The sequence below is a fragment of the Wasmannia auropunctata genome, unplaced genomic scaffold (genome assembly GCF_000956235.1).
Source record: "Wasmannia auropunctata unplaced genomic scaffold, wasmannia.A_1.0 LD335709.1, whole genome shotgun sequence".
In the NCBI taxonomy this organism is placed as follows: Eukaryota; Metazoa; Arthropoda; class Insecta; order Hymenoptera; family Formicidae; genus Wasmannia; species Wasmannia auropunctata.
The window spans coordinates 980,051-992,202 of record NW_012027181.1 but is presented as its reverse complement, the minus strand read 5'-3'; the positions used below and the strand labels follow the sequence as shown (position 1 = coordinate 992,202).

The 12,152-nt window shown below is 36.5% G+C and overlaps 1 protein-coding gene and 1 long non-coding RNA gene across 3 annotated transcripts; both read left to right on the top strand.

Annotated features, from left to right (window-relative positions):
- Positions 1–1,000: 1,000 nt before the first annotated feature.
- On the top strand, positions 1,001–2,000 carry LOC105456340. Its single transcript, XR_975235.1, has 2 exons — positions 1,001–1,234; positions 1,632–2,000. It is a non-coding gene; the product is annotated as an uncharacterized LOC105456340 (long non-coding RNA).
- A 6,687-nt stretch (positions 2,001–8,687) lies between these two features.
- Positions 8,688–9,973, top strand: LOC105456341 (abaecin-like). 2 transcript variants are annotated; one of them, XM_011700300.1, is made up of 3 exons: positions 8,688–8,796; positions 9,220–9,390; positions 9,697–9,973. In XM_011700300.1, the coding sequence occupies exons 2-3, from the start codon at positions 9,235–9,237 to the stop codon at positions 9,703–9,705; spliced, it is 165 nt and encodes a 54-aa protein (XP_011698602.1). In that variant the 5' UTR covers positions 8,688–8,796; positions 9,220–9,234; the 3' UTR covers positions 9,706–9,973. The 2 variants fall into 2 exon arrangements, with proteins under 2 accessions (XP_011698602.1, XP_011698603.1); XM_011700301.1 differs by having other exon boundaries at positions 8,727–8,796; positions 9,198–9,390.
- The last annotated feature ends 2,179 nt before the right edge of the window (positions 9,974–12,152 follow it).

The window sequence follows — 12,152 nt, the reverse complement described above, 5'->3', positions numbered from 1 at the left end:
TATCATCGCCCCTACGATTTTATTGGCCGAACACTGCCGCGCGCCTTTATTATTTATTTCGTGATAAGGTTTGCACTCGACTGAGATATATTGTATATATATATATATATATATATATATATATATATGTATATATATATAATGTGTATATACACATATATATATGTATTTATATGTGTGTGAATATGTGCTAGAGACGCAATATGACATTGTCGTATCCAGACTGTACTCGTATTTGTTCGATACGCGATAACAAATCCGTAGAACAGTATATATGGATACGCGCGTTATACCGTCACAATTCGACTGTTGTATCAGCCTACCGCAACTATTCGGTGCTATGCGACGTCAAATATTGACAGATAATATTACGGGCTTTCGTGATTTCCGCATTCTATGATTAGAAATTCATATATGATTGTTACGTACCGATTTGATTTTATGCCAAAAAAAAAAAAAATTAATGATATTAGATATTTCTCTATAACGCGGCGCGCGTACGTGTATGAAAAGAACGATTTTGCTGAAGGATTTAAAATTTCGCTGGATAACAGATCTGAAAATAATTTCATCGGACCATAAAAATTATATTGGAAACTCAAGTATAATGAGCAATGCTGCAAAAAATTTGAGTATTCCAGCAATCAATTGGAGTTTCCAGCATAATTATGTGGTCCAACAAAATTATTTTCAGATTTGTATCCAGCTAAATTTTAGATCCTTTCAGCAAAATCGTTTTTTCCGTGTAAATAATATGCACGTCGATCGATTCGCGTATTTATTATTAATTCGTGTCCTTTTTGAATCACCTACTGAATCATTTAAATCACCGATCTAAATCGCCGGACATAAATCGACGTAAACGTGATTCATTCTTATTGCGTGAGAATATACGCGGGAAATATTCCAATCGAATTGATCAGATTGGACGAGCAAATTCGCTCGTTACAGAATAAAATGCTTGATAGAGAACGAGGGGGACAGTCATGCGAAATAAATATGCGTCTGTCACGCTGCGTAATATTGGAGCAGGGGACAATCGCGAGATTGAATGGTATATAGGCTTGGGAAGCTGTCAAGTGTTGGTCCAGTCAAGCTTTGGCCATCCGTGAAACATCAATCCTCGTCCTGAAATAACATTATCCCAAAGTTCGCTGATTAAACTCGACGGCTCGTAAGATTTGCCCAGCACCGCAGAGCGACACGGAGTTATTTAATTATAACGTGGAAATCTGTAAGTCAATGATATCAATCTGTTGATCGTCGTATCAAAAGCTCGCGATTTTCTTTCTGAAAGTAGATAACGCGTTGAATTATATTGGACAGTATTTTTGCGACAATTGTAACATATAAGTCTCGCATCTCAAGCAGAAAATAATAGATCACGATAACGTAAAAAAATGACGTTAAAATAAATTACTAATCGAAAAGTGTGACTTCTAATAATCATTTTTCTCTTTAGCCGGTTTTTTTTTCTTTAGACATTTTAACGTCATTTCGAGATGTCATCGTGACTTTTTGCTCTACTTGGGATAACACGCATGGTTGAAAAAGCGAGAATTGACATTTTCATGATTTGCATATAAATTAGATGTGTTGTTTCGTGAAAAAAAAAATAAATACTTTTTTAGAATATCCGAAATGAGATTGGGTTGGTTATATATCATCAGTCTATTGCTATTGTCAATAATGGCAGCAGCGGCGTACAGAACGCCGATAAACGTGCTGCGGCAGCAAAGGAGAAGAAACGATGGACGGCTTCCGATGCGCAAAGGAAGAATGTGGCACCAGCCAATGTCCGACTAAACACTTGCAGCTATGATAATCCTCCTCGCACATGACGTGAATATTTCAACGTAAAATAATCAACGTTAACGAGAAACTCTATATTATATGCATTATGTAGAGTAGTAGTATGTATTATATTACACGCAATGTAATTCTAATGTTTTATGACAACTTAATGAGAGAGAGTTTTAAATAAACTCATTTGAAATAAACTCACGATTATTTTTTATTCTGCCACGCTAAGCATTTTAACCGTACCGTTGAAAGCAGGAGAGGTGTTGCGTTAAACGTTGTAATATACAGTGAGGTAATATCGCGGGTAAAAGTGTCGAAATGATGTTCGTTGTAGTGCATGATTTGTTAAACGGTCGATATAAATGAGTGTTATAATGAGTAGCGTGTTTCTCTCAACGGGTATATAGATAATAAATTCATACACACGTACGTGTGTGTTTATTCAAGCGGATAATCGGGCATGTTATCGCGAATCGTTAATCAATGGCTGTTAAAGCAACCGTTAGATTTTCCTTTTAAATAAAAAATAAAAAAAAGAGAGATATGATGATTTATGGACATTCTCTCAACGCTGCGAAGTCGGAGGAGACGTCTAGCAATAAGTTTTATATATCTGCTCGTAAATCCATACGCTTAGAATCTGTCATAAAAATACGCTCGAAGATAAAGCGACTCACTTTCGAAACTGGGTAAAATGCCTCGTCATACAGAGTCAAAGCAACGCCTTGTGCGACATGAATATTTACTACCGGAGGTGATTTTTGTAAGCTCCGAAGGACTGGACGGGTTCTCAATGGTATCACGGTGTGCCTTTCAAAAGCAGACCCGTGGCGTATCTCGTACAGATTTCCGTGGCCCATTTCCGTGGCTTACTTCGATTTTGCATTTTATTTCATACATAAGCATTAGCCACTCTACCCCCGCTGTCATTATAAATAAAACATTCTCACCTCTCTGTCGTACCGTTGAAAGCGAAACGATTAGCTGGAGAGAATTTTCACCGATCGCGATACATCAATATAGAGTCTTATCAATCTCAGCAGAAATTCTTTATAGACATTAAATTTATGCAAAACGACGTTTCGTCGGAGTGTTAACAGCTTAAAATTATTCGATAAAAAATTTCAAATATTAATAAACATTAATACTGCTTTGTTTTTGTTTAATGTAATATGTCACTGCTTTAAGAATGCTTTGAGCTACACAATACCAGCTAAAAAATTGGTCGAAAATTTACAAAAAAATTTTGGTCGCGAATACGTCGTGAAACCAATTATAAAAAACAAACAATAAATAATTTGGTTTATAATGGTTTATGCAACGGAATGACCATATTTTGCTGCAGCAAATAATAACGTTTAAACGAGTACGTGGATTCGAGTGAACCTTTGCACGGATATTTATTATAGAATTTTATTAGTATATTTAAAAAATTTTATTTAATTCGTAATGCTTTCTCATCAAATTTGCAAATAAATAAATAAATACTACAAAATGCAATTCTACATAAGAATCAAGCAAACAAAAAAACCAAATGATTTTTAAACCAACAAGAAAATTGTGCTTTTCGCACAGATAAACGTAATAATGGAATAATCCACATTTTCATATTTTTGATAATACTTTGAGATGTGACACATACATCCTTAATAGTAAATGTTCCCCTGGAAAAAGAAATAGGCCACTGGTTTAGTATGAATCATCTTGTAACGTCAATGACGTCGCGTTTTACCATGGCGATAGAGGCAGCCCGTTCCACTTTGAAGTGAACTGCGAAACGACATTGGTTACGATCGAAATAAATGGTCTCTACGATAGAAGACGGAGGAGGAACGTTAACGTGATGGAGGTAGAATTCGTCGTAGTTTTATTCTGATGTTGGGCTCACGTTCAATCGTGCAGGTGGAAAGGGGGGGGGGAGGAGAGGAGGGACAAGGTTTGCAGGAACGTGGGTGGTTATGGGGAGTAGCGGTAAGGCGCTGCAGATTCCCAGAGACGGTTCGATCTGCCGATCGCTAAAAGAATCAAATAAAGGGCGGGGTTTCCTTGCGAAATTTCGTGTCGATACCACATGTATACGTTCGTTATATACCACCGACGCAAGCAGCGTATATCAATTTTGCGCACGAAAAATTTAATTTAATTTTCGATCTTCCATTTCGCCGGGATTTTTATAAATTTCTGTATGCTTAGTGGCGAACTGGCGAAAAAAAATTCGCGAATGAACCCGAACTATATGTGATAAATAAAAAATATAAGGTAATATGAAATAGATCATAAAAATGGTAATGCATGCGAAAATATAACGAGAGACAAAAACATTGTACATCTGGTTATTGCTTCTGCTCCGGCATTATTTGTTTTCGAAAACACACAATGACCAGAGAGAGAGAGAGAGAGAGAGAGAGAGAGAAAGAGAGAGAACCAGGATAGAAAATTAAAAGTTTACACGTTTCACGGGGGCTCCCGCATGCCCGCCGCACGCGCGCGCGTTTCGGTAATTCCAGTTTCTTTGAATTTCTATCCTCCATGCAAAACATTCTCTCATATGTCGTGAGAAAGTGTCGTGAAATACAGAGAGAAATGTGTTTTTCCCCCCCGAGTATACACGCTGTTGTTTGATAAGTATGAAAAGAACGTCGCCGACTGCTGTTACGAGTGAGATAAGATTCGGTACTTCCCGTCAACGAAATAAAGCGCGCGCATAATGAGAGAGCATGTATATATACATGAACGCTAAATGAGAATATATAACGACGATCTGGAAAAGATAATATCACACTTGTCAAATTTGCAAGCGTGAGAAGACAGCAGCTGATCATATCATTCGCGAGTATATCCGTGAAAAAACGTAAGTTAAACAAGATATATCTACATTCTTTTACTTATTTTGCTTATTTTATATTAGAAATGTCATAGAGAGAGAGAAAATTACAGTATAGATTATAAATAAATATAGTGACAATAATGACATATAAATTGATAATTAAAGTAGATATGTGTTACAAACAATATAGGTATACTACAACTTTCTCTCCTTTTTTCTACATAATTTTTCGATGTAATTTCTTTTGCTTGTTATAAAATTGCAATTTTGAGTTAACGTTGTAAAATTCCATATTCTCGTGCTTTCAATATATTTTGCTAGAATATCTTGAAAGTAGTTTCAAATATATTATGCTGTCAACGCGCTTCCATGCTAATTTGATACCTAACTCGATATTTAAATTTATGTGTATATACATTGTATATATGTATATATTTGGCTTTCAGAAACAGAACGCAATATGAAATTTCACTTATTTATCTTCACCCTGCTCTTGGCAGCGATGGCGGTCCTCGCGTACGAAGCTCCGATCAAGAGACCGCCTCCAGGTGGCTGGAAACCTTTCCCGACTTTCCCTGGTCAGGGACCTTATAATCCGAAGATTAGATTTCCTTATTAGAAAGACATAAAGCCACAATGACTGCTATTGACATCTATTTGTATTGACATCATGTAAAATGACTTCTATACTGATGCTAACTCTATTTGCTTTTGTAAGATGATTACTGGCCTACGTAGTGATTAACGGAGGCGATGAACATTTTGTACTAAAAAAGACATAAATAAATTTCCAAGTCTTATTTAAACATTTGTTGTCATTTCAACATCCCATTTTTACTGTAAGCACAGCGGTCGCAGCCTCAAATCGACGCGAAGAAATTTACCGATCTTATATTATATTACTGACAACGTTTTAATATGCGTCACAAGGACGCACGTAAATGCGTTTGTTATTCTGATTTTTTCTCCAGACGAGAAATAGAACTGCGGATGAGATATACTTTAAAGCGTTCTCTCTCTCTCTCTTTGCTTCTATCCCGAACGTAATTTCGTTACGTTCGACTTTTTCCCCGGGAATTCGAATCGGTCGTCGCGCATCGGTTTTCGCAATCCTATATAAACGAGTGACTCCTCGTTGTCCGTGGATCTGATAACGCTAATTACGCTAATACATTATACGGAGCGGAAGCGCCCCCCGAAATAACGAGTGCGTCCGCCCGCCCGCCCGTCCGAGCGCGGTCTCCGTGCAAAAGCCCGCCCGCCCGGGTTGCATTTACCTCTGGCAATGCCTATCGCGTAGGTAGACGAGGGTGTCCTAATTACCTACCGCCCGGCGAGACGCCTTCTTGCCCGCATGTAAACACCTTCATTACCACTGAACTGCTCCATAAAATATTTCCCCGGGATAGTTGTTCGGTATAGGTAATAACCCCAATCCACGGGACTCTATAAAACGTAGCTCCTTATGGACGCTAACTTAGTGAGAGATAATTATCGACCGTTACGCCTGACTGGCTGATTATACGTTATGATCGCCGTATAACGATCGCGGTGAAAAAAAAAAAAAACACAGGACGTGATCTTTCACGCCAGTTTACGCATAATAGCAGCTTGACGTAATGCACTCTTATCATTTATCGGCCCCCCGGCATGCCGAGGCTCGTAAGAGTGACTTTCGCAACAAACGAGACGCGAGTGTTGCTCGCGATGTGACTCTCATCGCAAAAGTGCGATAAATGAGTTTGTAACGTATCATAAATCTGTTTGCGGATTTATGATAGCGCGCGGAGCTACAAAAGAGAACATCATCGAATCGATAAAATGGAAAGGCTAAATTATTTTACGAACATTGCTTCGTCACGCCGCACCTATTAAACAAATAATAAATTATTTTGCACACAATTAGTAATTGAACGTATTGCCGTCCGCGAAGACAGAATAATGTTATACGTGTCGGAATAATTTTCAATTTCCTGTTTCATCGAGTATTCTCTTAGTCATTAAAACGCGTAACTATCATGTGATGTCTCTATATAGTTACATAGAGAGAACGGTTTTCGATAAAATACATATCTAACAATTTAGCCAGATGTAGATCTGAAAATAATTTTTTATTGATTCATCTAAATTCTAAATAATTGAAGAGTTTGCTGTAACAAGGTCACATGTTATAACATTTTACAACATCCATTTAAAAATGGAGAAAATAAACTATAAAATTCATCACTTTAACTTTCAAGTTCATTTTCTCCGTTCAAAATGTGAATTAGCCCACTATTGCAGCAAGTCACTTCAATTATATCGGACGCTCAAACAGGTTGCTGAATGTCAAAACTTTTGCGGCATTGCTTATTCTGCTTGAGCGTCCATCTCCACGTCATTTCGATGGTTAAACGTAGTTATTTTAAAAATTAAAAGACAAAGATTTCTCTGTTCGTGATAAATAACAATTAAACATGACAATTAAAAATTAATTTGGTTTCATTGCGAAACAATTATAGTGAACCAAAATATATGTTTGTACTAATGATATTATTAAAAATTAAATAAATATTATAAATAAAATATTATTAAAAATTAAATAAATATAAAATAATTATTTTTTCTAATCTGTATCTAGCTAGATTTTTAGATACTTCAACAAAACTGGTATTTCCGCGTATATATGACAATGACAGCCGATAAAGTTGCTCGTTTAATCAATCCTAATATAGGTATTTATTCTCTTCTTCTCAACGTAGGGAAAGCGCTTAGGGGAATGGGAAACACGATAGAACCGTGTCGGATTTTAGACCGGGGGACTAAGGTTTCGGAGATATCTCGGTTTCCTCGCGAGAGATACTATCCAGCTTTCTCGTATCAACGAGTAAACGACCTCAAACTCTCTAGCCGCCCTTATATTTCATGCCCAAGTAAAAGTTCCTGTTCTGTACCAGCCGCGCGTCGATATCCTCCGGTCGCGCCGGAGCCCCCTTCGCAACTGAAAAATGTATTCTTACAAGATAGATATCCCCATAATTTTACGCGAGTTGTACGTGCTTCTGAAAATAGGTAATCTTCCCGCAGTTCAAAGTTATTTTCATATCACGCCGCCGTCTGGCGATAAGTATTTATCTATGGTTCATGAACGAGAGTTGTGTGCTTAATTTTCAGACTAGTGAATGCGAGTTCATGTAAAGTGTACATTAATTCTGATACGCGATGTGATAGCGTCCGAAAATACGATGCTTAATATTATAACCAATATGTACTCTTCCCTAGATTTATATATACTTACAGATAACTCGTCGAAGTACTTATTTAAAAATTTTCATGATCATACACAGCGCGCGCGCGTGTGTACATATATGTTCCTCTTCTCTTTCGTCGTACAGCTTCATCTCGTATATCTCGCAAAACAACTTTTTTTATCCCCTTGATTGTTTGTACCATCATGCATAAACTGTTCTTTGCTTCAACGGCATAATAATTTTTATTTTTGCGCTGCTGGCTCAATTGCAATTCTCTTTGTAATTTCATTCCCTTCCTACTGCAGCCGGCTGTGCAACAAAGCTTCCGCCACTTTTGATATATAAATAAGAATATATGTTTTCTCTCGAAAAAAATTCTCGGTATTTTAATTACTCTAGCAATGAACAAACAGTTTATTTAAAAAAATCCTTTTTCCGATTATCATTTGCGCAATTTTACGCTATATTTTTTCCGTTTTTTATCCGTACGATTTTTATATACAATATAATAAATAAAACAATATATACAATAATAACTATAGAAGAGAATAAAAAATCAAATCAATAATACGTGACGCAGTAAAATGTTAATGTTCGTATATAAAAAAGTTTTTATGAAAAAATTGCGTTAGTATACAGACTGTGTAAGATGTGAAAGAAGAATTAAATTTACAGATTTCTGCTGGAAGTCCCTAAATATATGAAAAGAGCGTCTGGCACATGACCTGATACATGACGCGAATAAAACCAGTCGGATCATCAACAGAGAGTGAGACAACATCGCGTGTCTGCAGCTGCGATAATGCATAGCGAGAGGGAGTTCCCCACAACTTAGATCTTTTGCTTTTCGCGTCTTTTATACAAACGATAACGATATATAAGAGACGTGTATTAATGTAGACAGCACAACTCGAGTTCCGCTGCCATCAGACTAAGGTACAGTAAAGTAAATCAGTAAATAATCTTTAAATTATTCGCGATTTATATCTAACTTTATCGAGAGAGAAAAAAAATGCTTGCAATTAGCATTAGTTTTATAATTTTGCTCGTATATGTAATTCTTAGTTATAGTTCTAATTACACGTTACGGCTTGATAATTTTATTAAACTTTAATTTTATTAAACTAAAAAAATTTTATATCCCGCAAAATTCTTTTATTAAATTAATTAAATATTTAATTTCATTTATTTTGTGATCTCTAACGCTGCGAGATCCTATTCTAAATAATTACGCGGAATAACTAAAAAATAACGGGATATTTTTATTTCGCAAGCGTGCAAAAGTTCAAAAAATTAACAGTATCGAATTATACGTACCGCATTTTCCATTCCTGTAGCGATTTTTCGTTTCTTCATCAGAACAATACATTCAACATGAAGTTTGCAATGTACATGGTGATGCTGTTAGTTGCAATCTGCGCTCTGTTTGCCGATACTCATGCACTCCCGAAACACAGATTTCGCTTACCAAGCGGCCCTGGCTACGGCCCATTTAATCCCCAACAACCTTGGCCGGTACCGTGGCCAAATGTAAGTATACTAATCAATACAATCTACATCATTTCCGTAAAACGTTAAATATTCGCTTTTCCGTTGCTAATGAAAATTGCAAATATTTACAGTAAATAGTTATATTTATTTCTCTACACGATAATAAAGGCCTGATTCTTATTACCTTTCATTAGTTTCTCTTAATTAAAGATAAATTTACTTATTATACCAAGTAAATTCGTTATAAGTAATTATTATTATTTACTTTTATAATAAATTTATATACATTTATTTCATAATTATTAAATTACATATGTCGCTAAAGTATTTTTATAACTTTTACAGAATGGTTAATAATCTGATGGATGATACCGATGATGGATGATCTAACTACTAAAAATCATAAATATTTGAAATATAACTTATTTATTACTAAAGATTTTGAAGTGAATTAAAAACTGAAAGCTAATATGTATGTCATAATGTGTATTATTTATGTTAAATTTATAAATATATATGTATATATATTTATTTATTTATATTTGTACATTAAATAATGCATCTATTGTAAATTTCGATTTATTCAATACCATTTTTCCTCAAATATATGATATACTAGCAATCTGTTCTTCTTTTTTGTTCTTATAATAATACTGTTAGATTCTCTCGCATAAGCGATCACGTAAAACAATCAGAGGCAAAGACACCCCCTGGAGCAAACTCAATCTGAAAAACATTTTCCACCGTGAAAAGCGATATTTCAATTAAATCTCTAATCAAATGGCAGTCTGCATCTCGGGCGCGTAAATCGTGTTAATGGAAAATGACTTTTCTTATTAGCGAGTTATTTGCACTGGCATAGGAATGCCGCAAAAGAAATATTGCTTCTAAGCTCCTATCCAGCGGGGGAGTTTGCGAACTGTAGCGAGATCGATACACATGCCTCCCACGATATTTGAAGTAGACATTTTATTCCTCGTATTAAGAACGTAATGTGCAATATTTCATTACTTACTCCTATATTTTATTAATTCCTTAGTTAAACAATTGAACCCCATTCAAGTACATCCTGTATCTACGTGTCTTCTGGTTCGAGTTTACGATAGCTATTTAGTTTTAAAAGCAAACGGAGCTTGATTCAATCCAAGGGGGAGGGGGAGGAGCAGCCCCGAAGAAGAAGAAGTATCCAGCCATCTGTGGCAAGTGTTGCATGCGACAGCATAATGTAAATGGTGAGTTTGGTAAGATCCTTCCTTGTAATGAACACAGTGATGTTAGACGCGGTTGTATAGCCGAGCACTCTCCCTCCTTCCCTCCTCCCTCACTCTCTCTCTCTCTCTCTCTCTCTCTCTCTCTCTCTCTCTCTCTCCCTCCGCTCTTCTACATTTTACGGAGTTCCTACGTTAATGCGATAAGAGAGCAGTCTCAGTCGAGCCAGGCCATAACTTAAATTGCTCGCTTCTTCGTCGTAGCTAATGCGAAGCGATACTTAAAGCGGAACAATCGCGACGCGCCAGTCAGCTTTATTCCACGCCCATTTTGATCTGACAAAGCGTTCGTTATCTGCCTTGCTGAACGCACCACGTTCTAATGAGACGAGAATTAGAATAATAATTTGTAATCACGTAATGTAATAGACAAGCCGGGTAGGCTCGGGACGGCTATCCCGCGCACCTGTTTAGCGAATAATATTTAACGAAAATGATAATGACTCTCGGATGTACAAAGCACATCATCCGTGATGATAACAAGCTAACAAAAGCCTAAGTCTAACTAGATAAAAGTCTAACATAAATTAAATCTATTCAGAAAATAAATCTGAAATTCTTATTCACAGTCCATCTCTCTGATTTATTTTTCCATTCAGATTTTCCATTTTTCTAATTTGAAATTTAATCATTTTCTAAAAAAAAAAAAAAAGAGAAATTTAATTGATATGTAAGCAAAAAAGTATCAAGATACGAGTGACTACGAGTAATTACGTAAATAATACTTGAGTTAAGCGAAAATATGATTGCAACTCAGAAATCTTTTTAAACAATTTAAAAAAATTACATTATTAGCTTTGTGAAGTTTACGAAATTTTCAAGCGCATCTCTTCGCTCTCCGATATATCCAAGTTTGATTCGCGATGACTCAAATATTCTGGGAGAGTAATTAGGATGCTTCAAGTGGTAGTAAGGCTAAGTGGGGCAATTAGCGAAATACTTTGAATTTCGACATGATTTTCCGGATGTTGGCGCCGAGATACTGGCTCTCGGTAGCAATGATAAGTCGGCTGTCGTTACATTATATCATGCTCCCTTGAATTCGAACTTCACGAACTGCGCGAGAAAAGCGGCCTTTCTGTATCCTCTTACAAAGTAACATATTGCGCTGCATACGCGATTTATCCAACAGGAAATGATGATACAGATAGTTTGTTTTGCTGCATTTAGAGTAAATTAAAAATCTATTGATTGCTAACGTCTAGATGGGCGTACGTGGAAAAATAAAATCCCCGCGAGACTATACTCATCCCGAGTATCGCTACTGAGGGTTGAGCATGCCAAGAGAGAAAGAGAAAGAGAGAGAGAGAGAGAGAGAGAGAGAGAGAGAGAGAGAGAGAGAGAGAGAGAAAGAGGGAGAGGAAGAAAATAGAGGCGCGGCGTACACACGCGGCCGGACACATTCGCCCGATTCCCCGACGTGCCGCGTCGTCCCTAATTTATCATTAAACGGATGCTCGCGTTTTACGGCTGCGTGGACACGCGCGGCACACAGAGAATATTTTATAGCAACGCGGATAAGCTCCGTTCATT